The sequence below is a fragment of the Brienomyrus brachyistius genome, chromosome 23, assembly GCF_023856365.1.
Source record: "Brienomyrus brachyistius isolate T26 chromosome 23, BBRACH_0.4, whole genome shotgun sequence".
Classification (NCBI taxonomy): domain Eukaryota; kingdom Metazoa; phylum Chordata; class Actinopteri; order Osteoglossiformes; family Mormyridae; genus Brienomyrus; species Brienomyrus brachyistius.
The window spans coordinates 16,529,804-16,555,842 of NC_064555.1; the positions used below are offsets into that span (position 1 = coordinate 16,529,804).

At 46.4% G+C, this 26,039-nt stretch overlaps 1 protein-coding gene across 4 annotated transcripts in view; it reads left to right on the forward strand.

Moving 5' to 3' along the window:
* The first annotated feature begins 4,292 nt into the window (after nucleotides 1-4,292).
* Nucleotides 4,293-26,039, forward strand: part of col16a1 (collagen, type XVI, alpha 1) — a 71,675-nt gene continuing 49,928 nt past the window's right edge. For 2 of the 4 annotated variants that reach the window (XM_048993696.1, XM_048993695.1), the window contains exons 1-6: nucleotides 4,293-4,533; nucleotides 7,837-7,949; nucleotides 13,206-13,274; nucleotides 13,735-13,852; nucleotides 24,844-24,967; nucleotides 25,714-26,001. In XM_048993696.1, coding sequence (XP_048849653.1) covers nucleotides 7,871-7,949; nucleotides 13,206-13,274; nucleotides 13,735-13,852; nucleotides 24,844-24,967; nucleotides 25,714-26,001 — 678 coding nt within the window. In that variant the 5' untranslated portion in view covers nucleotides 4,293-4,533; nucleotides 7,837-7,870. The remainder of the gene's footprint in view (nucleotides 4,534-7,836; nucleotides 7,950-13,205; nucleotides 13,275-13,734; nucleotides 13,853-24,843; nucleotides 24,968-25,713; nucleotides 26,002-26,039) is intronic. The other 2 variants (XM_048993694.1, XM_048993697.1) reach the window with 1 other exon arrangement.

Genomic DNA, 26,039 nt, shown 5'->3' on the forward strand with positions numbered 1-26,039 from the left:
GGAGCTTGCATGTTTGCCCTATGTCATCATGGGGATGGGAGTGTGCCCTGCAGTGGGTTGGCATCCTGTCCTTTGTAATTTCCTGCCTGACTCCCATCATACTGTAAGCTCCACATGCCTGAAACCTTGTATAGCACAAATAGAGGTATACAAGATGGATGGATCAATGGGGCTATGGTGCCACATATAGTCAATAGTTTGCATTGACTCATGGCAAACATGCCTTATTCAAAAGAATTCAGTTCCAATATGTGAAGTGGTATTTGAAATGAATGGTGAGAGGCGTATTGTCAATCACCGCCTGGCTTAACACCCTTTCTGCAGGGCTAACGAAGGCCGTATTCGACAGTGCACACAAATGCCATCCCCCATGATAGACTAAACCTCCCACTTCACCCACCGCTAGCACTTTATTTTAAATTAATTGGTATAATTGAACAAAAGCTTCTCAAAGCTGGACTTCAGAGACCATCATTAGAAAGGCAAAAATCAGCATATGAAATGTGCTAATGTCCTGTTTGCATGTGCAGCTGCCAGCACGTGGCCATACGGCAGATACATTAGTAACTCCATCAAACTCTGCACCACAGGGGAAATTGTACACGTCCCTGAATAAATTCAGCTTCACTGACTTTTGATTTAGCTCTGGAGGTGGTGTAGCAGCAGCTGGATTTCTATGGGTAACATCTAAAACCTAGAGCAGTGTTTCCCATCCTGGTCCTTGGGGACCCACAGCCAATCCATGTTTTTGCTCCCTACCAGCTCCCTACCAGACAGTCCACGTTTTTGCTCCCTACCAGCTCCCTACGAGACAGCCCACGTTTTTGCTCCCTCTCAGCTCCCTGCCAGACAGTCCAGTTTTTTTGCTCCCTCCCAGCTCCCTGACAGACACTCCACATTTTTGCAGCAGGCAGCTGGGAAGGAGCAAAAATGTGGAGTGTCTGCCGATCCCCAAGGACCGGATTGGGAAACACTGTCATGGATAATCTCCAAGTTGATGATTTTGATTTCTTCTTGATCTTCTTGATTTCTTTCTTGAAACCACCATTCCTCCCCAAAGAGAAAATTGGAGTTACTCTATTGCTTGTGCTTTTTCATAGATCTTTCAGTCTTACTATCTTCATGCCGGCATACCAAATAGGGTTTGTATGTGTGGTACTGTGCTTGAGAAAAGGTTTCAGCATTAAAAATTCCTAGGGTCCATTCTCAATGTGTGTTAGGTTGGAAAAAAGATTATGGGGGAAATATTATAGAGGTTTGACTTTCCAAATGCTGTTATTCACATGGCCCAATGAAAATAAATTCAGGAAACGACTTCTGCCAGGATCACGTTTACCCGTTTGTGTCAATCAATGATGGAAAACCACAGAGACACATTCTACGATGTTTCCTGACAACCAATTTCTACTCCTAAGCATCGATCAAAATCCACTTAAAGGTTCTGCAGTTTTAATTCCCTGCATATTTAGGTCCAAGGCTGCACTTCAGCATGTGAGCAGATCTGTGATTCCTCACAACAGTTGTTGCTGTTGTTATACATGTATCACATAGGATCTCTCCTGTTCATACCTGAGATCCCCATCCTAACTCAGCATGGAAACCCTGGGACTGAGATGGCTTATGCTGAGAACCATGCTACGAGTTGGATGGACATCTGTCTTGTCCTATGCCATCCACCACACCTACACTAAGACACACTTAAACTCCTCCCCTTTTTGCAAAAACATGGACTGTTTGCGGGTCTTCGAGGACCGGATTGGGAAACATTGGTCTGGAGGATGGTCCGGTGTCCCGTTAGCAAGCTCTGTTTTCACTGGTTCTGCGTTTCTCGCAGCTCTTATGCCGTCTTTATGGTTAACTGCATAGTCATAATAAAGCAAGCTAAAAGACCTTAGACTGTAGTGTTTCCCAGCCTGGTCTTCGGGGAACTGTGGCAGTCCAGGTTTTTTCCTCCCTCCCTGGGAGCAGGGAGGGAGCAAAAATGTGGACCATCTGTGGGTCTCTGAGAACCAGATTGGGAAACACTGTGTTAGAGATGTGAACCCAAACCCCTCCTCTGTCTATAGCCACAGTCATAAATACTCCGGATTTCTATGAGGCCCAGCAGCAGCAGTAAACTGTGCTGTATATATTTTTGCGAAGCGACTCTATATGCATGAATGTAAGGATGCGCTTAAAGTCATATATACTGCGAGTTAAATCCCTACAGCTCAGCCGCAGAATCCGATCACGCTCAGCTCCAGATGATGCGCCTCTTATTTCAGCTTTTTCCGGTGTGATCCTCTGGAGATGCTGAGGGCATTCTCACTGCCCACTCTCACGTCTCTTTCATCCTGCTGCACTGTTCCTCCGTTCGCTGTCCTGTCAGCAGTGCCCAAGGCTACGGGCTGATTTTGCGGACAGCACTCTGGCACCTACGGGTTTAAGAATTGTGGGCATCGGGGTTTTCAAATAGAACCTCGTGTTGGGGGGTGGACATGAAACCAACCCTCCCACAGTTTCTGAACGAAAGCTGCTTCCATGATCATGCTGTACAAACAGCTTAAAATCCCATCGCATCCAACCATACGCTCCAGGACGTCAGCCATGTGCACGGCCATTGCCCAGTGAGAGAGGGATCCTGGCCGATTATACACACAAGTCACATTCCTCCCGGAGCAGCTTGTTTGAGCTAAAGTCCAATCACTGCTTTTAATTAAACTGTAAGAGGCTTGAGGACACAGTTATTCTGGGGACTGATGCTGATACCCTGCTAAAGTGCTAGTAAAGAGTACTTCATCAAGCAATGACTAGTGGGTAATTAGTGGGCTAGCACAGGATTATGGGACATAGCCAGTAGCACCCATCGTGGTATTACTTACTAGGGGTAGGTTTACTGTGAAAAGCCTTATTTGGCCATTTTTTACCTATGGTCTGGCAGAAAAAAATATGTCTGTGGAAACCTGCACCCTTCTCTGCCCTATAGGCAAATTTTTACGACACTCTAAATCTGTTTTTCTTTTTTTATTTAGTTTTTTTGTTTTTACATGCTGTGTTAAGTCTCCAACTGCTCAAAATCAAAATAATCCAGACTCCAACAAAGTTTACTCAGGATCTCAGCTTGGCTGAGAGAGCGGGGGGAAGGGCGGATGAGTGGAAAAAGGACCTGGATGAATCATGTGAAAGGAAAATCCTCTTCGGTTTTCCACGCCGCAGGATAAGGGGGAGGGCGACGTTGAAATAAACTTTTTTTGCATTCTGCATACTGTAGGCATCCACAGTGAGAAGCTCTTTCTATGTCTCTCACTTGACGTCTTGAGATGCTTTACTCCGGTAGTCCACCTTTCTGACACCTAGACCTGTTTATCTTACCTGCTTACCGCTTATTCATGGTTCCTCCCCCAAAAAACATTTTTTTTTCTCATAGAGGTGTAATGTAGGTCTGGGTCATGTGGAAAAGTAGAGAGTACCGAAATGCAGCTCTGGACTATTCTCAGCCTGAGAAGCTGAAATTCACCAACAATTACCAAAATCACCTCCTGATGTGCTCAATACAGTGGAAATAGCTGTGATTGCTATGCAGTGTTTGTGTGATTTTTCTACGAACCTGTGTTTAAAGTCTGCTACATACCCAGATGTGTCATTGTTTAATACCTCCCACTCCAAGACCCCTATTTTTAATGCATTTTAAAGTTGGGACTTTGACCCCTTGTATGGTCTCGAAACTAAGACTAAGCAGCAGGTGTGATGATGTATGCTGCCGGCTGGCTAAAGTGCTTTTGTTTAACTGTAAAATGCAAAAGGTCAAGAAGGGAGTATAAAAATTTCACTGCAATCATCGAACGAATGATTTATGAAAAAATGGCACTACCGTGTAAAGAAATACCTGCTCCAAGCTCCATTAGACCTCAAAACTACTGTTGCATCTGCAGTTTCTATCAGACATAAAACTAACGAATCTATGCTTAAATACATTGTGTAAATGTGTCACGTGTATATAACCCAGGCCTTAATGCATACTGTTAATGTAGTTTCTTTTTATTTTAATGCAGGAAAATCTAGAATCGTCCTGTCTGACAGTAACGCAATAGTTCCTGCAATGCAATATTACAACTCATCAATGTGCCCCTCAACCAACCCGGCATACAGAATGCGAGGTCGTCCACCTTTAAGTACCTAACAAATAAATCAAACGAAACACAACTTGCAGAAAATGTCAAAGTCAAAAAAGAACAAAAGGTTGCCCGAGGCATATTTCCCTTTGCCGGACCAGGTGACGTCACCATGCGACTCGCTGGATCGCTCGCTAAAAAGGAAGAAGAAAAAATAAAAAATGGGAGAGAGAGAACTTAGTAAAACAACATCTTGGGGAGGGGAAAAGTTGAGCGAGGCAAGACGCTGACTGCAACTTTTTTCTGCATGAAGACTGACTCAAGGGAAGTAATTACCAACACGCAGTGGATTACAACTTAAATAAATATTCATTTTCTGTGCTGGGAAATACATCTTGGATTAATGTGGACGTATCTTGCCCGGATTAATCAATTCGTATAGGTATGGATATTGCTTTTATGAGTTATACGGTGGAAAATATTACTGCGCTGATTGGTTAGACGGGTATGGATGTTCTGAAAGATGTTTAATAACTTTGTCAGAATATCCTCGCACTGAATAAACCGAATAAACATAATTAGCTGCAGTTTAATGAACACTGCTTGGGTGTATTAGTTTCAACGAGTCGTTCATTTTTTATGCATCTCATAGAGAGTATAAGCCTTATGATGCATTGCGTATGTGGGCTGTTTGCAGCCAGTTAACCGTGCAGAAGTACATTACTGGCAAAGATACTTTCTAGTAAGGTGAAGTCCCTTATCGTTAAGTTAGATTGTTTTTAGTTTTCTGTTTTTCGAATCTTGTGACCTTGTCTGCATCAGTGCCATTAAAAAGAATTATAATTATAGAAAAAGAAAACTTTTATAGTAAGAAATAACAGCAATAATAATTTGACACTGACAATGGAGCCCTCCCGTGGAAGTGCAAGAAAAAGCGGTTGATGAGTTTGCCAGAGATGCTAGAGAAGCTGCATATCCGTTTCGCCTTCGTTCGACTAAAAGATTCATTCGGAAACTTGGAACACGTTACTCTTAAATATTTGGGATGGAGGATATTTTGGATATTTCCCCCTTGGTTTTAAATAGTATTAAAATTGTATCACAATTTAAATTCATTATCTTGTAAAAGTTGAATTACTTATATATAATAAAAATGCTGTCCATGTGTTACACATTTTAAATGACGTTATATTGTCCTTAAAGTTAAATAAATTATATTAGCCTTGCTAACTCATTCATAGTTAATACATAATTATACCAGAGGGTGGCGATGGAGAAGATATCTCGGTCTGACCCGAAAGATCTAGTTCACGGATTGAACGAATAATCGCTCAGAGAACTGACTGAACGATTCATTTTTTAAAGAACGAACGAATGAATCAGTTCAGTTGCCTCAATGCATGATTTTCCATCGTTAGAAGATACCATTGCTTGGGTACGCAACTGATGCAACTCGGGGAACTGTAATTTTTGTTTCCACATTTGAGTTTTTCTCATTGTCTGTTGAAACAGTTAATCGATTGTGACATGACCTGAAAATAAAACAGTCTCCAGTTTGTCTTTTGTCTGCATGGTACGGTATTCTTTAAAATATGCTCTTTCCGAAGAAAGATGATTTAAAATAGATTTAAAAACAATTAGACTAACCATTCGAAAATAGCTGCTGACATTAAAGCGACGTAACCTTTCGAACCTACGTTAAATCTAGAAACCTTTTTTTTCTAAAGGTATTTTCGGCACTGACTGTTGAAGTCTAGTGTTTTCGCAACCTCCAATTCAATCGTAAGATTGAAGGGTATCAGGTGAATAAAAGGTTAGATCCAAGTCTGTGTATATTGCAGTCCTGAATTCAGCGGGACTCGATTTCCAAAATAGAAAGTTTGCAATTTAAACAACTTGCTGAATGTGTCGAATGTAGTAAAACCGTATTTTGTAAGGAGTCCTTTAATAAAATAAGTATGTTTCACTTTATGACCGTGTGTGAATTCCATCATATGGAGGTCTAATGAAGACTGGAAGAGTTAAATCTTAAATTGCAGTTTGACATCATTTAATTCTTTGTGCATGGTATTTTAAGAACCACAACTTGTTTGTTGTTTTTCTGTTGTTCGTATACACAATGTGGGGTCATCTGGCAACTGTGGGGTTTGAGCTGATCCAGCGAATGGGGACAGGCTTGGTGTTATCAGAGCACTGCAGAGGCCGAGGGGGAGAAGATGACATCCAATCGTAAATGACAAATGCAACTGCACTGGGAGACATTTAATCAGTGAAAAATTGGATGGTGACTGAAAGGAGTCTGGGCGGGGAGGCGGTGCACACAGGATTCAGTTCCTGTTACAGGGTCAGAAGGATTTGGATCAAAGCCGATTTACATGCACAAATTGGATTAATACTTAGGAATCATTTAGATTTTATTTTTCGCTGGACATAGACATCACCGGCCTGCTCTGAATAGCACAGTGACAGTCTCCACAATGACCAAATACACTAATAAGACTAGTTAGTTTATTGCTCACAGTTAGTCCAGCATTCCTGCTTGTGCTTTGATGGATATTAGACAGGCAGCGTAATATATGCATACAGCTGTTTTAATCAGGATTAACGCAAAAGTGCTTTTTCTGGGGTATGGCCCTGTAGGCAGTTTGCATGTTCTCCCCGTGTCATTGTGGGGTTTCCTCCAGGTACTCCGGTTTCCCCCCACAGTCCAAAAACATGCTGAGGCTAATTGGAGTTGCTAAATTGCCCGTAGGTGTGCATGTGTGAGTGGATGGTGTGTGAGCGTGCCCTGCAATGGGCTGGCCCCCCATCCTGGGTTGTTCCCTGCCTCGTGCTCATAACTTCCAGGATAGGCTCCGGACCCGCGACCCAGAAGGATAAGCGGTTTTGACAATGGATGGATGGATGGGCCTTGTAGCACTATGGCGGCAGGTCACTGTATTAACTGTTAGTTGGCGTTTGGAAGCCTTCTGCTCTACATGGTGTTTGAGTGCCCAGATGTGCGTTTGGGGCCAGGTATGCATCTGGACAGGTTTATGCAAGGATTCCTGTAAATTACCTTGATTGAGAAGCACTTTGGGACTTATGTTAATGGGAATAGTGCATAAATCAGAAGTATTATCACTCTTCTAAGCACCCTGATGTGTATTTGCATGAGGAGGGCTCCTGGGGGCCTTGGTTCATTCCACTCTAGGCGTGTGCTGGTGGGACGCTGCCCGGGCGAAGTGGCGGGGAGAATTATGATGGTGGTATAGATGATAAAGATGAAGAGGTCAGTTTCCAGAAAAGTCACGGGCAACAAATTCATATGAAATAAGCAAGTCTGGAATAATTTATGGGTCTCCTTGATGTGGATAAATCTTACATAGGAAAGCGGTAGATTTTAAACCATTCTGTCTGTTCATCTGCATCAACGTGCTAAGTAAGCCCACAGGGCTGCATTTATAAAGACAGACATGCATATCTGAGACCTGGTCTTAGTCCCAAAGACTTTCTGTGGGTCATGGAAAATTTGTCTGATTTTGTTTGTGATCTTATATCAGTCAAAGGTCAAAGTCAAATGAGGCAGTTTGTATTCACTGACTTGTTACCACCTCACCTTTACACTAGGGCCCAGCTGGGTTTGCCAAATATCCGGAGCTCTGTAAAGGGTTATTTTTCCTTTGACTTGCATGTGAGGGGCACTTGTGCCAATTGCTGTTCCACTGGTCTGCTTCAGCTCTTCCTCCTTTTGTCTTTCCTACAGGTAGGAGCCGAACATCACGCCAGCAGAGGGAACCATGTGGACCTCTGTATTGTTTTGCCTGATGTGGTTGACCATCGCTCCTTGCAGTGGTGATCCACACCTACCCAGCAAAGGTAAGGTTCACAGCACAGGCTGATCTCTCAGTGAAGGAAGAGTATTGAGTAGTGGCTTCGAAATGGTATTTAATTGTAGCAGTGTTTGCCCGTCTGGACCTTGGGGACCCACAGAAAGTCCACATTTTTGCTACCGAGAGCTGGAAGGGAGCAAAAACATGGACTGACTGTGGGTTCCCGAGGACCGGACTGGGAAACACTGGTCTTTAACATAAAGAAGTGGTTGGTCTTTGTGGGGCAGTGGTCAGTATAATACCATATTTTGTCAGCTCCTAGATGATGGTTTGGAGTATATTTCAGACTGAATGTACAGATTTGAATATACAGTTAGCAGTAAGATTCAGTTTCTGCTTATTTTCCAAATCTATGCACAGTGATATTTCTCTGGAAATAAATGTTTAACAGCTATTAGCTGTTTGGACATTTTAGATGAGGTTATGCTCTAGTTTTAACCACAGAAGTATTTTGTGAGTTTCTTGGATCTAGAGCAGCACGGTGGCTCTGGTGGAAACTGTGGCCTCGCATCTTGGTTTGGTTCCCAGCTCTGGCCACGTGTGTGGAGTTTGCATGTTCTGCTTGTGTTTCCACAGGTTTCCGCTGGGTGTTCCCATTTCCATCCACAGTAAAAAACAACAGAACAACAAAAAAACAAAAACGATTTGGTATTTCAGAATTGCCCATGATGTGTGAGTGAGTGTGTGCCCTGTCAATCCATCAGGGGTTTCCCCTACCCTCTGCCTGCTGCTTACTGGGATCAGCTCCAGCCCTACACTGGATAATTATAATATGGAAAACTAATAAATCAGTTATGGAGAGAATTACAGAATTAGCATTTATTTCACTGCTGCAAGTTTTAATGCATTTTCTGAATCTCATTGTTTATGTCTGAATCGCAGATGCGATAATCCTGTTTGGCATTCAGATTATTCTAATGTGGTCTGCTCTAAAGCAATCATTGTAATTAAACTTTTGTAACAGCCTGTTAAAATGTTGTGATGATCTTCTCCAGTCTTGGATCACTGTGGTGTACTGTATAACTGGCCAGGCCTGTAAGCACAGTTGGTGAGTGGTGAGATTTTACTACCTTGGTCTGCGGTCTGTGGCTCTGGGATACCGACTGGACCCGTATTCCTTCTGGGGAATCCTTTAGTGTGCACTTTGAGGTCCAGTTCCGACTTGCACATCCAAGCCTACAGCAAAGTCATGGCACAGCCTTCAGAATGAAAGAAGTTATCTTCTGCTGCTCCAGTGGCCTTAAATTACCTCATGACTATATGCTCTTCGAAGCATGTCTCGCATTTTGCTGGGATTTGTTCAGCGTATGCAATTTTAGGCTAATTCCATTGCCTCTAGCTCAGTAATGGAGGGAGATGTCTCATCGACGCGGATGAAGGCATGACATTTTGCAGACATCTGGAGAGCAGAAAGCAAATTAATGGCTGCTCGAAAGCGCTCTGTGAGAGACTGCACCTCGATTGTCGAGGCCCTGTCTGGGGGTTCTGTGTCGCTTTCACTGGTGTTTCTCCAGTGCACATTCACTGCACTGCTTCCTTGGCAGTTATCAGATGGCTCTGATATCAGTGTTGGAAAGTGGACTGTATCTTCTTTATCAGCTCAAACCAGTCAGTCCTACCCAAGAGCGAGCATGCCACTGGGACGGTATCCGCTTCGATGCGCCATGATGACGGTGCCTTATTCTCCCAGGTGCTTTTTCATTCACTTCTCATCTGAGCACTGCATACAGATGTGGCAATTTAAGCGGAGGATACAGGGAGGCTCACAAACACAGTTGTTAGACTCAAGGTTGCTCAATTTTCTTTTAGCCTTTGGGCAAAATTATTGACTTTCTCCTAAATCTCCCAAAGGGCTTTTTTTCCATTTGGTTGAAAACTTCAACATGAGACCATTTTTGACAGTAACGTCTTATTACCCAGCATGCAACACTTCTCTGAGTATTTTACCATTCCCACTGAGGCCCAGTCATCTCTCCAATAAAGCTTCTGACAGAAAAGCAGTTTTTTTTTTCTTACAGGCTTCTCTCATTAGCCAGGAATGTGGTGTTATACTGTAATCTTGATTAGGCCAAGATAAAGTGCTACCTTTTCCTCTACTGAGCTGCTCTCACAGACTCCATCGACCTTCACTATGATACGCTTTTGCTGCCAGGGCAATTTCTGCACAAAATGTTGCCAACGAAGGCTGCTTCTTCCCACAGAGGGCAGACACGGTGTCTCCCGCGGCTTTGCATCGAAGGCTCTCCATTGTCTGTGGGACGGAATGCTGGAAATGAAGTGCTCAGTCCCAGCTAGCCGTCCCCTGAGAGAGCAGGCTGGTGGCTTTCTAACTAGCACTGCTGGACGCAAGTGCCTCGGAGGTCATCGGGGCAGTTTACTGCCCAAATGTCATAAGACAATCAGGGGAGCTGTTTTCTGATCACCAAACTTTTGACTTCTTGGTGTCCTGGGTCGAACCAGTTCCCTCTTCCTTTCCATTTAACTTTTTGTCAGTGCTCTGTCAGGTCTTCTGTCTGTCTTTAAGCCTCAGACATGTCCCCTTGCTCAAGCTCAGAATGAATTTGTAATTCTTTACATTTGAACATGGATTTTATAACTAGAAACTTTTTGGGCTGTTTGGCCTACTTGAAATGATCTTATGGTGGCAACAAGAAAGCTAATTTTTTTGTGTCAGGAAACTTTGGCTCCCCTGCAGGGTGCTGAGCTTGTGGTGGGGGTCTCTTGACGTGGCAGCCTGGGTCGGGCTCTTTTGAAGTAAAGCTGTGCAGCGCTGTGAGCGAACATTCAGTTTTCACCTATCATGTTCCCGGAGGAGTGATGTAATCACATATTGTCACCTCTAAGGGCAGTGTTGAGATTCTCCTTGAAGGACTTGCATATGCTAATTTTCATTATAATCATTTTGCATTTCTTGTTTTACATAGTAATTAATTAATACTTATGGGTAGGTCAGTGGGTACCAGTGTGGATTCTTAATACTGCACTCTAGAGATATGGATTTGAATGTGTGTGTGTGATGTGTGTGTGTGTGTGTGTTTGTTTTGCATGCTCCCCACATTTGTCTGGGTTTCTTTTCTGCAGGATGCGCTGGTTTACTCTCACACTTCGAGCATTTCTTGGCAGATGAGTATCTCTGAATTGCGCTTGATTGTGTTAGTTTACTCTGTGCTAGCTTGTCCCGAGCTGGATATGTCCTCTGCTCCTGGGATTGAGCCCCTGCCTCCCTGCAGCCCCGAGCTGGATAAGCAGTTATGGGAGATGAATAGAGAATTAGCAGCATATGCACTGTAGAGAATAATTTGTGAAAATCTGCATTGCTTAAAAAACAAGAAGTTGAAGCAAAATGTTTACAGACTTTCCTCTAGAATTCCTGTCTCCATCCTCTGTCATAATGAGGTTTATTAAATCATTGGCCGGTTGTTCCCTGTTTTGTGTAGAATTGCTTGGATTTTCTGAGAATTATAGGCATGCAATGTCATGCTGACGGTCACTTTGGCTGCCGTGCAAATGCATGCAGAAGTGTTTCGCAGTTTCAGCAGCATCCTGTGATATTTCTTAACAGACTTTCCCTGAATCAATGTCTATTTGATGCAGGAGAGGCTGGCAGCCAACAAAAAATCCAATAATAAAGGGAAGTGAAAAGCTGTAAATGTTACCATCAAGTTGTGTCTGCTGGAGGCCTCAAATGGGCCCTCAGGTGGGCCCTCAGGTGGGCCCTCAGATGGGCCCTGTCTACTATAAGCAGCTACTACTGTCTAGTATAAGTCCACCAGTGTTGGATAGGTGCTTTAAAGGCTGGTTACTGTTTATTTGTGATTGATACTATTCGGAGGAGATGGGCAAAACATGACAAGGCTGCAATGTAGGGCTGGGCAATTAATTGAAAATTAATCAAAGCCGACATTCAGAACCTCTTATCAACGTAATACTGCCCATGTCAGCTACTTGTTTTTTTTTTTTTAAATCTGTTAATACTTTTTCCAGTGTGTGTTCATGTACAGTACTGTCGCTTTAAAAACATCCTGCTGTGTGGAAGTCTGTGTGAAACAAAGGAGAAGGAAAAAATCGGTTATAATGATCGTCCTCCTATAGTGATCAATTTCACCCACACAAATGTGATCATTATAGACGGTTTCCACTATAATTTATTTAGTTTGCAAGAAATGCAAAGGATTTATTTCCTATTTTTTTAGGGAACTTTCTTTTTACATTAAAACTAAAATGTGACCTTTTTCATGAGACGTTTTCATTTCAAGCGATTTGTAAAAGCCATTTCAGTTGTTCGAAATATTCAAAAATTACCATAAGTGGTTCATTTGTGTGTTTCCTCCAATAAAGAACACAGTCTTTCATTAGAGAAAATATCCCAGGTCTAATAGTTGAACATATATACAGTACAAACCTTGTCAGTAAAATATGTAAAAAAAAGAAAGGAAGCCAAATCATAATCATTGTTATAATCATAATTATAATTAATCATAATCAAGGTAAAATGTTGATTTGAGGTCATATTGCCCAGCCCTACTAAGATGGTAAGACTGTGGTAAGGCGCTGTGTTGTGATGCAGTGGTTAGCATTTTTGCGTCACGCTTCTGGAACCCAGGTTTGAGCCCCCTCCCCCGGCTGTGTGGAGTTTGCATGTCCTCCCTTCGTTGTCGTGGGGTTTCCTCCAGGTTCTCTGGTTTCCCTTGCTGTCCAAGATACTAAGGTACATTACAGTTGCCAGATTGTGTATAGCTTGGCACCCCACCCTGAGTTATTCCCTGCCTTGCACCCATTGCTTATGGGATAGGCTCCATACCCCCACAGCCCTGTTTTTGTTAGTGGTGGATGAAGCTGTTAGTTAACCGTAGCTAAATTCTTCAAAGTCTTGGTTAATAGTAGCAGGGCATATGTGTATGGGGTATTTGCAATCCCTGTTTATCAGCATGAGAGCTTTTTAAATGAAAGGAGGCCATTTTACTCAGATATGTCACTTGCATGTGTTATCATCTCATTTGCATATTTAAGTATCTCATTTGCATATGCAAGTATCACTATTGAATTGCTAGCCGGACAGAATCTGAAGACTGTGCCTTTCTTACACGCGTAGGATAATACCTTTCCATATTTAGCCTGCAAGGGCTGCCCTCTGGTGGACCCCATTTATCCCCTACCCCAACTGAAGACACCTTTAATGTTCCTGTAGGACACTTTCATTTGTCACTCCCGTCCTGATTGTCACCCATGTGTCCCCGTGCAGGAGTGCCCTGCCCCTCCCTACAGGTAGCAGACTGGAAATTCCCCCAGAGGACTCGGCACAACATCACAGGTAAAGTACCATGGGTGGGGGGAGGTGCCCCGCGCAGCAGAGCAGATGGTAGGATGACCTTTATAGATGGGATGGCTCTCATCATCCACACAAGCGGGATTTTTTATCAGTCCTCCTTAATTATCTGGAAAGGTCTTTGGATACTTGACCAACAAGGCTCTGAATTTGAGATATGAATAAAACCAATGTTTTTAGTTTCCAGTAGCTGTCCACCCGGTGACAGATGGCCTGAGGTTAATGCTACTTTCATGTTATTTTGTATTCCTCGTTAGCATGGTTAGCACCTTTATATAAGATGGTGGATTTGGGTTAGACACCATTTCCAACGGCACAGCGAGGAGGCGGTGATTCCCGGTCCTCGGCCACCAGTCCACCCTCTGCTGACTTTACACCACCTGGTAAAACCCCGGTAAGGTTCCACCATCTCCAGTGACTGACTGTCTGGCTGCTCCGCCCATAGGTTTCAATCTGGTTCGGCAGTTCTCCCTGCTGAAGATGACGGAGGTGAAGAGGATCCGGAACCCACGTGGACCCGTCATTCTGAAGCTGGGCAAGGTTCCACTCATTCTACCTACGGAGTAAGACGTGTTCTCGCCTTGTGTCCTTCTCTTTGGTTTTCAGAAGATTATAGCAGTATGATAAAATGCATTTACAATACCAGTCAAAAATCTGGGCAGAAATACTGGAAAGCATTTGTTTTTCAGCAAGATAATAACCCAAAGCCCCTTGGGATTATGTACGATGTATGATCTTGTGAGTAATTGTGAATAAGGACAGAGATGGAGTGCTGTGACAGATGACCTGCCCCCCCCCCCCCCCCCCCCCACAATCCCCCCACCTAAAGCCTATATATGGAGCTGGATTGGGATGAGTTGGATCGAAGAGTAAGAGCAAGGTAGCCAACATGTGCCCAGAACTTGTGGAAACTCCTTCAGGACTGTTGGAGAAGCTTTTCAGGAGGTTACATCTGGAAGCTGGTTGGAAGAATGCCAAGAGTCTGCAACGCTCTCATCAAAATAAAAGGGGCTATTTTGCAGAGTCTAAAATTTGAAACTCTTCAAACTCTTGAACTGTTTTCTTGGTCATTGCAATATATAATATTATATTACTTCATTGCCTCAAGACCTTTTACTGTAAGGTGAATAACAGCTAAAATAGAACCACATGCATTAGCTGCAGGTGTGTCCAGACTTTTGACTGTTACTGTATATTAGAATGTAAATAATTTAATGTATTTACCTTTTTCAGTACAAGTTATGAAACCTTTTGATATATGATGTTTATTTTATGTGCTGTTATAATATGTGCTGTAAGAATTTATGGCATATACTCATAAAACAAATGCAGTAGATTGGTGATAATTTTATAATTTATGTAAATGTAATTTGTCCCTCTTTTGTGAAAGGAATAATAATTGCATTATGGTCAAATGAGCTGATTAGCTGTGCTCCTTGTCGGGGTCCTTGACTTGTGCTCAGTAATTCTCCCAAACAAACATGCTCATAAGCTTGTTGGCCTCTGTTTGCGTTGAGGATTTTCCGTCGTTGAAACGCAGATGTAGACGTGGTCTGTTATGAGTGCCACGAGCGAGCCAGACCTGGCTGTTCATCGCTTCCTGAAGTGTTGGCTGAGTGAAAGTCGTAGTTTGTCCTCAAGCATGTTTAAGGTGAAGGGGACACGGTCTCTTTTGATGAAATCAATTTGTGCAACTTTTCCTGTCTGGTTGCCATTCAAACTATTTTGGAGCGGCAGACATTTTCCCACAAAACTGCACTCTTGCTATCAAACAGACAAGATAGTAGCTGTTTTGTACTCCAATTGGTTTGGAAAAGTATGGGCCTCTATCCAGGATCTTTTCAGAGGAACATAAAAAATGTTTAGTGTGAACCAGTCCCAATTTTCTTTCAGCCAGTTTCCTTTGTCTGGTTTGCTCCAGAGTCTGAACTGAATATGCAGAGAAAAGCATACCTTGTTTTACTGCAGGGATTAGGAGAGCAGGATGTTGGACTGTGGATGATTTTGGTGTTTCCGTGACGATAGGTAGGTGGGTAGGAAAGTAGACAGACAGACAGATTCAACTTCGTTGTCACGTCTCAACAAAGTACAACGACTCAGACAACGAAATGCAGAGGTGGAAAGTTCAGGTCTAGAAGGTACAAATCCAGACCAAGATTTTGTTTCAACCAAGCAATTCAGTATTCTCTGAATGCGACTCTTTATACTCAGCTGGTTGGTTGAAACAAAATTTTGGTCTGGATTTGTGCTTTATGAACCTGAACTGGGTGAAAGTGCTAGAAACAGCTGTAAAAAATAGCATGTATGTGCCCTGTAAGGTTGGCACCCTGTCCTGGGTTGTTCCCTGTTTTGCATCCATAGATTCCAGGATAGGGTCTGGTCTCCTGTGACCTTGCATAGTACAAGTGGGTAACATGAATGAATGGAGTTTTTACATCAGTTTGAATGTATCAATACAGTATATTTAAATAACTATGTAGTCCTTAGTTATGAGTGTGTTTGAAGGAACTGACATCGTATATGTCCATAACGTCTTCAAATCCTTGGAATGTTGGTTGTTTGGTTCATAAAAAAAGAAGTTTAAAATAAAATGCGATAGTCCTGTTGGCGAGAGAGATATGATCTATGACCTCATCCCTGCCTGGGTGTGATGTGCAACTCGGAAGAGCAGGGGGACGTATCCCAACATGCCCTGTACCTGCCCTGCCTGACACTGACTCGCCTCATAAAGTGTTATTCCGTTTCCTGTGTTTACACTCTGCCTGTAGCTGCCAGAAAGCTGCCCGAGGCAGGAGCCCTTCACATGCGCTGTCTGGGACCAAATTTGGCTTCGGAATATTTACGGATTGTAATTGAAGTGAAATCAGACGTTTCTATCACAGCGCTGTACAAAAGATGTGTCAAAATAAAACTAAACTAAACAAAAGCTATATTCAGTGATTATAACCGCTTCCTGAAGTCCGGTGTGTAGCATTCATCTGTCTTTTAGCCAGTAGTCTTCAGCATGGACACAGTGGGCCAGGCACACCAGGGCGGGGTTCACCCAGGGGGGGGAGGGGGGCAGTCCATTGCAAGTACTGCAGGTAAAGTGCTGTGGAGGCAAGGCCACATGTCACAGGAAGAACATGCAAACCTGACCCCCCCAAAACCCCCCAATGGGGCACCATAAGGAGTACAATGACCAGTCACAGTACAATTACCTAATAATAATTTAATGCAAACCAATAACTTTTTTAGTAAAAGCCTGAATTAAATCTGAGTTTTTCAAAGGCAGTCAGACAAGTGGACCTGACTCAGTGCCCCCACCCACGCCCCCCCATTTGTGAGTATAATGTATAATGATTTTTATGTGCTTCAAGGCAAATGGATAACAGACAGATGCATGTAACAAGGTTCAGTAAAACGGAGCGGAGAATGAGAAGGACTTTCACTGAAGCGGTCATGTTTTCCGATGTATAGTTTGACTAAAATATCAGGAAAATACACGGCAAATCCACAACTCAGCTGCGGGGAACGGAAGGGGCTTTGCCTCTGATTGTATCCAGCTGGTCCTGTTTATTCCTAGAGTGCAGTTAGTCCATGGAAAGCCAGCTGGACTTAGTGGGATCTGATAGAACAGGGTTTGTCGTCATTTGGCTGGGGGGGGTGGATCGGAGAGCCAGCCCAGGCCCCCTGCACTGCAGTCTGCATCGCAGCTTCCTTGTCTGTATGCATGTCAGTGGGTTTGTTTTTACGGGTTTATATACATGCTTGTGTTTGTGGGCATGTGTGGGACATGCGTGTGGTGGTTCTGTGGCAGCGGTGTTCTGTCACGGCACCAGCGTTGGAGGTTCGAGTCTCCCCTCTGCTCCAGTTCTGGACTGGAATTTCCTCTGTGATGGACTGGCATCCTCTCCAGTGTGTACCCTGTACCTATTAAAGTGGACACTGAGTGTACTTTTGTGGATTGCAGTGTGGGCCCCAGTGGGTTAGGACATTGTGCCTGTGGTCAGAAGGTTGCTGGTTCGAATCTCAGAGGTGATGTCACCATTGGGCTCCTTAACAAGCCCCTTGACCCCCAGTTGCTCCTGTGATTGTCTGGCTCCGCTTTCTTAGTTGCATTTCGCTTTATATAAAACATTCTGATAAATAAAAAAAAAAATTTAAATTTACATTAAAAGTCTGTCGCTTTGTGCAAGTCAACAGCCTTTACTCCACCAGACACCCAGGCAGGCCTGCAGACCATCAAAGTATTGGTGGAATGTGAGAGTTTTGGTAGAGCACTGCTGGGGACCCGGCAGGGGGGTAAACGATGGTCGGCCTTTCAAATAGGGGGGCATGAGGGAGGGTGGGAAGGAGTGAGGAATAGAAATAGACACAGGAAATTGAAGACATCAGTGGAGAGGCTGGAATCCCCTCATTGATGCAGGTGTCCTGAATACCCCCCAAACACACACTCACACACACACACCCTGCCACTAATCATTTCTCTGTCTCATGCATTACACAGGTCTCCATCTGCTTTTTCTATTCAGACTTGGACCTCTTGCAGTTTAAAATCCCTTCACTTGTATTTTTTCCCTTCTCCCATCCAAGAGATAAACCACACCCCAGCCCTGCGCCGGCCGTTCAGCGTGGAGGATTGCCGTCCAGTCGTCATTCTGTGTGCTAGGTACCATCTCTGACACTGTTTTAGGCCGCTGGTGTCAACCGAGCTATGTGTGAGAACATGCGGTACTGTGTCGGTATGGCCCTTCATGCTGTGTGTGAGAACATGTGGTACCATGTCGGTATGGCCCTTCACGCTGTGTGTGAGAACATGCGGTACCGTGTCGGTATGGCCCTTCATGCTGTGTGTGAGAACATGCGGTACCGTGTCGGTATGGCCCTTCACGCTGTGTGTGAGAACATGCGGTACCGTGTCGGTATGGCCCTTCATGCTGTATGTTAGAACATGCAGTACCGTGTCGGTATGGCCCTTCATGCTGTGTGTGAGAACATGCGGTACCGTGTCGGTATGGCCCTTCACGCTGTATGTTAGAACATGCAGTACCGTGTCGGTATGGCCCTTCATGCTGTGTGTGAGAACATGCGGTACCGTGTCGGTATGGCCCTTCACGCTGTGTGTTAGAACATGCGGTACCGTGTCGGTATGGCCCTTCACACTGTGTGTGAGAACATGCGGTACCGTGTCGGTATGGCCCTTCACGCTGTGTGTGAGAACATGCGGTACTGTGTTGGTATGGCCCTTCACAATGTGTGTGAGAACATGCGGTACCGTGTCGGTATGGTCCTTCACGCTGTGTGTGAGAACATGTGATACCATGTCGGTATGGCCCTTCACGCTGTGTGTGAGAACATGCGGTCCTGTGTCGGTATGGCCCTTCACGCTGTGTGTGAGAACATGTGGTACTGTGTCGGTATGGCCCTTCACGCTGTGTGTGAGAACATGCGGTACCGTGTCGGTATGGCCCTTCACGCTGTGTGTGAGAACATGTGGTACTGTGTTGGTATGGCCCTTCACATTGTGTGTGAGAACATGCGGTACTGTGTTGGTATGGTCCACCACGCTGTGTGTGAGAACATGTGGTACCGTATCAGTATGGCCCTTCACACTGTGTGTGAGAACATGCGGTACTGTGTCGGTATGGCCCTTCACGCTGTGTGTGAGAACATGCGGTACTGTGTCGGTATGGCCCTTCACGCTGTGTGTGAGAACATGTGGTACTGTGTTGGTATGGCCCTTCATGCTGTGTGTGAGAACATGCGGTACTGTGTTGGTATGGTCCACCACGCTGTGTGTGAGAACATGTGGTACCGTATCAGTATGGCCCTTCACACTGTGTGTGAGAACATGCGGTACTGTGTCGGTATGGCCCTTCACGCTGTGTGTGAGAACATGTGATACTGTGTCGGTATGGCCCTTCACGCTGTGTGTGAGAACATGTGGTACTGTGTCGGTATGGCCCTTCATGCTGTGTGTGAGAACATGTGGTACTGTGTCGGTATGGCCCTTCATGCTGTGTGTGAGAACATGCGGTACTGTGTCGGTATGGCCCTTCACGCTGTGTGTGAGAACATGTGGTACTGTGTCGGTATGGCCCTTCATGCTGTGTGTTAGAACATGTGGTACTGTGTCGGTATGGCCCTTCATGCTGTGTGTGAGAACATGCGGTACTGTGTCGGTATGGCCCTTCATGCTGTGTGTGAGAACATGTGGTACTGTGTTGGTATGGCCCTTCACGCTGTGTGTGAGAACATGCGGTACTGTGTCGGTATGGCCCTTCATGCTGTGTGTGAGAACATGTGGTACTGTGTCGGTATGGCCCTTCATGCTGTGTGTGAGAACATGTGGTACTGTGTCAGTATGGCCCTTCATGCTGTGTGTGAGAACATGCGGTACTGTGTCGGTATGGCCCTTCATGCTGTGTGTTAGAACATGCGGTACTGTGTCGGAATGGCCCTTCACGCTGTGTGTGAGAACATGCGGTACTGTGTCGGTATGGCCCTTCATGCTGTGTGTTAGAACATGCATTACCGTGCCGGCATGGCCCTTCATGCTGTGTGTGAGAACATGCGGTACTGTGTCGGAATGGCCCTTCATGCTGTGTGTGAGAACATGCGGTACCATGTCGGTATGGCCCTTCACGCTGTGTGTTAGAACATGCGGTACCGTGTCGGTATGGCCCTTCACGCTGTGTGTTAGAACATGCAGTACCGTGTCGGTATGGCCCTTCATACTGTGTGTTAGAACATGCGGTACTGTGTCGGAATGGCCCTTCATGCTGTGTGTGAGAACATGCGGTACTGTGTCGGTATGGCCCTTCATGCTGTGTGTGAGAACATGCGTTACTGTGTCGGTATGGCCCTTCACGCTGTGTGTTAGAACATGCAGTACCATGTCGGTATGGCCCTTCACGCTGTGTGTTAGAACATGCGGTACCGTGTCGGTATGGCCCTTCACGCTGTGTGTTAGAACATGCAGTACCATGTCGGTATGGCCCTTCACGCTGTGTGTTAGAACATGCGTTACTGTGTCGGTATGGCCCTTCACGCTGTGTGTTAGAACATGCAGTACCATGTCGGTATGGCCCTTCACGCTGTGTGTTAGAACATGCGGTACCGTGTCGGTATGGCCTTTCATGCTCTGTGTGAGAACATGCGGTACTGTGTCGGAATGGCCCTTCATGCTGTGTGTGAGAACATGCGGTACTGTGTCGGTATGGCCCTTCATGCTGTGTGTTAGAACATGCGGTACCGTATCAGTATGGCCCTTCACGCTGTGTGTTAGAACATGCAGTACCGTGTCGGTATGGCCCTTCATGTGTCGGTATGGCCCTTCATACTGTGTGTTAGAACATGCGGTACTGTGTTGGTATGGCCCTTCACGCTGTGTTTTAGAGCATGCAGTGCCGTGTCGGTATGGCCCTTCACGCTGAGTTAGAGCATGCGGCACTGCGTCGGAATCGCCCATCACGATGTGTGTGGTGGCTCGTCTGGTTTGGACACTGTCCCTGTTATCAGATGGTTGTTGGTTTAATTCCCAGAGTCAGCAGAGTGATTTCATTGTTGGCCCCCAGAGCAGAGTCTTTAGCCCCCAGTTGCTCCAGGGACTGTCCAATCTTGCTTTCTCAATTGTACATAACTTTGGATAATGTCTTTTACCAAAATAAATGTAATGTGGGTAATTTGATAAGTGAAATCCCCAGGTTAAACAATCCCCTCCTACAAAAACATATTAGATTTTTCTGAATCCTGAATTCTGTTGCTTATGAGGAGCGACCTGGATCGAGCATCTCACATGGAGCTGAGGCCGTGTGTGTGGGCGATGGAGGCCCTGCCCTCTGGATGTTTAGCCAGTAGCGGAGGGCTGTTCAGACTGGGGAAGCTGAGTGCCTTGTGATTGGCTACAAAAAGGCTGCTATGTGAACGTGGGATAAAACCCATCAAGCTGAATTGTTGGCAGCACGTGTAGAGGAGGGCCAGACCGTAAATGTTAATGCATACATTTGGTCTCTTGCAACTGCGTTTCGCTGACCAGGCTGTTATATGCAAAGAGTAGCAGCAGAACAGTTTTTCTGATGGAGCCCTTGCTGTTCGGGACACTAATTTAAAATCCCCCCAAATTGTGTGGCTTTTAATCTTACCGGTGTCTAAGTTCGTCGGATGTTTTGCAGGTGATGTGCAGGTAATGTGGAGGATATCTGTAAAGGATGTGGGGGGTGATGTTCAGGCAGTTTCCAGGATGTGTTCAGGCACTCTCAAGCTAACTTGTAGATAGAACACGATGTGGAGGGGACAGATGGATAGTTTTTGCAGCATGGTCTCCCCATCGCCCATCTCACCTGCTCTATTTCACGTGCCCCCCCTCCCCCCCCCCCCATAAATTCAAATTAAGTGGCATTCTAATGCTTTTCATGACAACCATAGCGCTTTACAAAACCAATGGAGAGCCACTTCAACCACCACCGCTGTGCAGCCCCCCACCTGGAAGATGCGACGGCAGCCGTTCTGCGGCAGTACGCTCATCACACAGTGGCTAAGGTGGTAAAGGGGCAGGAGGGAATTCACCAGTGAGGTGTATAAGATGATCAGGAGGCCAGATTTGATAGGGCTACAGTGGGCAGTTTTAGCCAGGACATCAGGGTACCACCCTTACTCTGTCAAATGATGCCCAGAGATCTTTTATGACCCCAGAGAGTCAGGACCTCGGTTTTAAGTGTCATACGAAGGACGGTGGCATTTTCACAGCGCAGTGTCCCCATGACTTCACTGGGGCACTGGGACTCGCACAGACCACAGGATGGGCTAACTAGTTGGTCACAGTGTCTCAATCACTGCACTGGGGCACTGGGACCCACACAGTCCACAGGATGCGCTCACCTGTTGGCCACTGTGTCCCTATCACTGCGGCATTGGGATCCACACAGACCACAGGATGCGCTAGCGTGTGGGCCACTGTGTCCCCATCACTGCACTGGGGCATTGGGACCCACACAGACCACAGGATACACTAACCTGCTGGCCACAGTGTCCCCATCACTGCACCGAGGCATTGGGACCCACAGAGACCACAGGATGCGCTAACCTGCTGCCCACTGTGTCCCCATCAGTGCACTGGGGCACTGGGATCCACACAGACCAGAGGATGGGCTAACCTGTTGGCTACAGTGTCCCCATCAGTGCACTGGGGCACTGGGATCCACACAGACCAGAGGATGGGCTCCCCCTGTAGGCCACAGTGTCCCCATCACTGCACTGGGGCATTGGGACCCACACAGACCACAGGATGCGCTAACCTGCTGCCCACTGTGTCCCCATCAGTGCACTGGGGCACTGGGATCCACACAGACCAGAGGATGGGCTAACCTGTTGGCTACAGTGTCCCCATCAGTGCACTGGGGCACTGGGATCCACACAGACCAGAGGATGGGCTCCCCCTGTTGGCCACAGTGTCCCCATCACTGCACTGGGGCATTGGGACCCACACAGACCACAGGATGGGCTCCACCTGCTGGCCATTGTGTCCCCATCACTGTACTGGGGCACTGGGATATGCACAGACCGCAGGATGCGCTTTGCTGCTGACCACAGTGTTCCCATCACTGCACTGAGGCATCGGGACCCACACAGACCACAAGATGCGCTAACCTGTTCTCCACTGTGTCCCCATCACTGCACTGGGGCATTGGGACCCACACAGATCATAGGATGGGCTAACCTGTTGACCACAGTGTCCCCATCACTGCACTGGTGCACTGGCATCCGCACAGACCACAGGATGGGCTCTCTCTGCTGGCCACTGTGTCCCCATCACTGCATTGGGGCACTGGGATCTGCACAGACCAGAGGATGGGCTCCCCCTGCTGGCCACACTAACACCTCTTCCAGCAGCAACCCAGCTTTCCAGGTTGGTCTCCTAACCAAGTCCTGGCCAGGCCCAAAGCTGCTTAGCTTCAGGTGGAGTACCTGGTCTGAACTGCAGGTGATGTGGCTGCTGACGACCAGTATGGCATTGGTAAGACAATGAGAGAGGGAGCGTGAAGGTGAAGCTGCCGAAGCGTCCATCCCCCATTCCTGTGGTGCTGGGCTTCCTCTGGGACTCATCTAGCTGTGCTGTGTTAGGCCCCAGCTTCGGCTTGGCATCCAGGCTGCTGTTTCCCTTGAATTTCCCCCTTCATCATAAATCATTGCCCCCCCCATTCTGAGAGGAAAACCAGATGCTTTTAGCATATACCTCACCGAGTGTTTATGTTTGTGGGACTTTGTCTGTATCTGGATATATACCGTGTTCCTTTAGTGCGTGTGTTTGCGTGTAGACACGCGTGTGTTTCTGTTTAGACACGCGTGTGTTTTCATCTGCCTTTGTGCATGCGTGTGGACAGGTTTACTTAACTACAGCCGTACATTTTTCACCTGCCTTCTTTGTGTTCTCAGATACCAAACCCCCAAAAAAAACAAACTTCCCCCTTCCCCAGAAGACAACAGAAAGCTGAAAAAAAAGAAAAAGATTTAAAAGGAGCAGAAAGTTCCGAAAGTTTCTTTGTTATCAGTTTCCTGAATTTTGATGGATTCAGATTAGGGGCTTTTGCAGTGAAAGGGAGTCAATGGGATGCTTATTTCCTGTGTGACTCTGCACAGGGAAGCCATACCTGGAATATTCATGAAGAGAACCGGGGGGGGGTGGTTGCCCTAGAAGGTTCCGTAGTGTTCTGGAGGCAGAGCTCTGTCTCACCAGGAATAAATTCATGGCACCTTTGAAGTACATCGCGACCAGCTACCATCTCTGCTCAGACTTGTGCTCATTTAAAAGTGTGGAAAGGGCCCAGCTGCCAGCATCGGTAGGTACGAGCCAAGGCGTCCCTCGGAGTTCCTGCGAGCCGGGCTACAGCAGCATGCTTAATGGGAATCGCTCCAGGAAGAATATCCAGCTACGTCAACATTAGCGGTGACTAAAAGCATATGCAGCAAAATAATAATGTTTTCTCTTCCGTGATGGCCTGATCCCCCCCCCCCCCCCCCGTGTCTGAGTCCTGCCTTGCATCCCCTGTTTCATGTGCCGCACTCTGGATTACTGAGAATCTAACCGGATAAGAGGTTCCTGGAAACGGATGAATGTGCACATTCCTTATGCCAACGATCGGTGCTGTTGTTATGCATGTTAGCGGCCTCTGGTTGGGACGCCCACATGTTTCTGCCATAGATCCCCTGTACAAGTCTGCTTGTGTGTTTGAATGTTTCCGTCTATCGGGAGGTGACCCCCCCTCCTCTCCCTGTACAGGATTTGCAGTGACTCTAACCAGTGTTAGAATTTAGGGGGGTTTTAAGACCCACCCCAAACAAGCTCTAGGACCTTCCCCACATAAAAAGAGAAATGTTTACCCCTTGCAATGACCAGCATGCAGGATCCAGTCCCCCACCCCCCAACAATTGTACTTAAATAAGGATGAAGTCCCCTGTCCTAGATTTATACAAACTGGTTGCCCCCTCGCATCCTGACTGCAGTGCCCACCGGGGGTCCCGCCGCATTTCGAACGCAGTGGTCAGCCACCTCTGATGCTCCTCCCCTCTCCAGTCAGGTCTTCCCCAATGGACTCCCCGAGGAATTCACGGTGGTCTTCACGCTACAGCTGAAGAAGAAAACCATCAAAGACAACGTCTACCTTCTGCAGATTGCCGACGAGCAGGGATACCCACAGGTACCGCTCACGCCATCCTCAGGTCTCCGCTTGAGTTTGCATCGTATGTCGCTGCATGTGTGCTGTCCGGCTCGCGATGTGCTTTTAAATGATGATCAACTGATTACATTTCTAGAGAGAATTCAAAACACCATAACAACATTCCACTAACCAGCAATGGTAAATTTGCCCCGACAAAGACTTTTATATTTACCATTACCACCTCACCTCCCACCCCCCAGCTGCAGATCATATGGTTTTTGGCAAAAATAAAAGCTAAAAACAGTTTCAGTTGAAGACCTTCTAGCGAGTGCCCCCCAGTTCCCCCAGCTAGGGGTCTTTCTTCTTGCTCAATTTGTACCATCCATCCATCCATCCATTTTCCAAACTGCTTATCCTACTGGGTTACTGGGGGCCCGGAGCCTATCCTGGAAGCAATGGACACGAGGCAGGGAACAACCCTGGATGGGGGGCCAGCCCATCGCAGGGCACACTCACACAACATTCACTCTCACACACACACCTACGGGCAATTTAGCAACTCCAATTAGCCTCAGCATGTTTTTGGACTGTGGGGGGAAACCGGAGCACCCGGCGGAAACCCCACGACGACATGGGGAGAACATGCAAACTCCGCACACATGTGACCCAGGCAGAGACTCGAACCCGGGTCCCAGAGGTGTGAGGCAGCAGTGCTAACCACTGCTTGATTTGTACCATATCGCGAATATCCATCCTCTTTCTGTCCCACCTCTCGACCCTTCTAGTTCTCGCTGGACCTGAACGGGCCGGAGGGGACACTGGTGATGCAGGCCCAGGGCAGTGGCTCCGGTGGCGGGGCGGAGTCCGAGAGCTGCGTCTTTGACGGTGAGGGCGTGCAGGCGCTGCTGGACCTGCGCTGGCACAAGGTGGCGCTGAGCGTGCACAAGGATGCAGCTTCCCTGCATGTGGACTGCAGCTCCATCGAGAACAAGCCTCTCGGACCCCGGGGGCAGCTTCCCACGCAGGGAAACACGCTGCTGGCCATCCGGGCCACGGATGGTGCCGCCGCAGAGGTGAGGGGTGCAGTCTGAGACTCATGGGACATTTACTT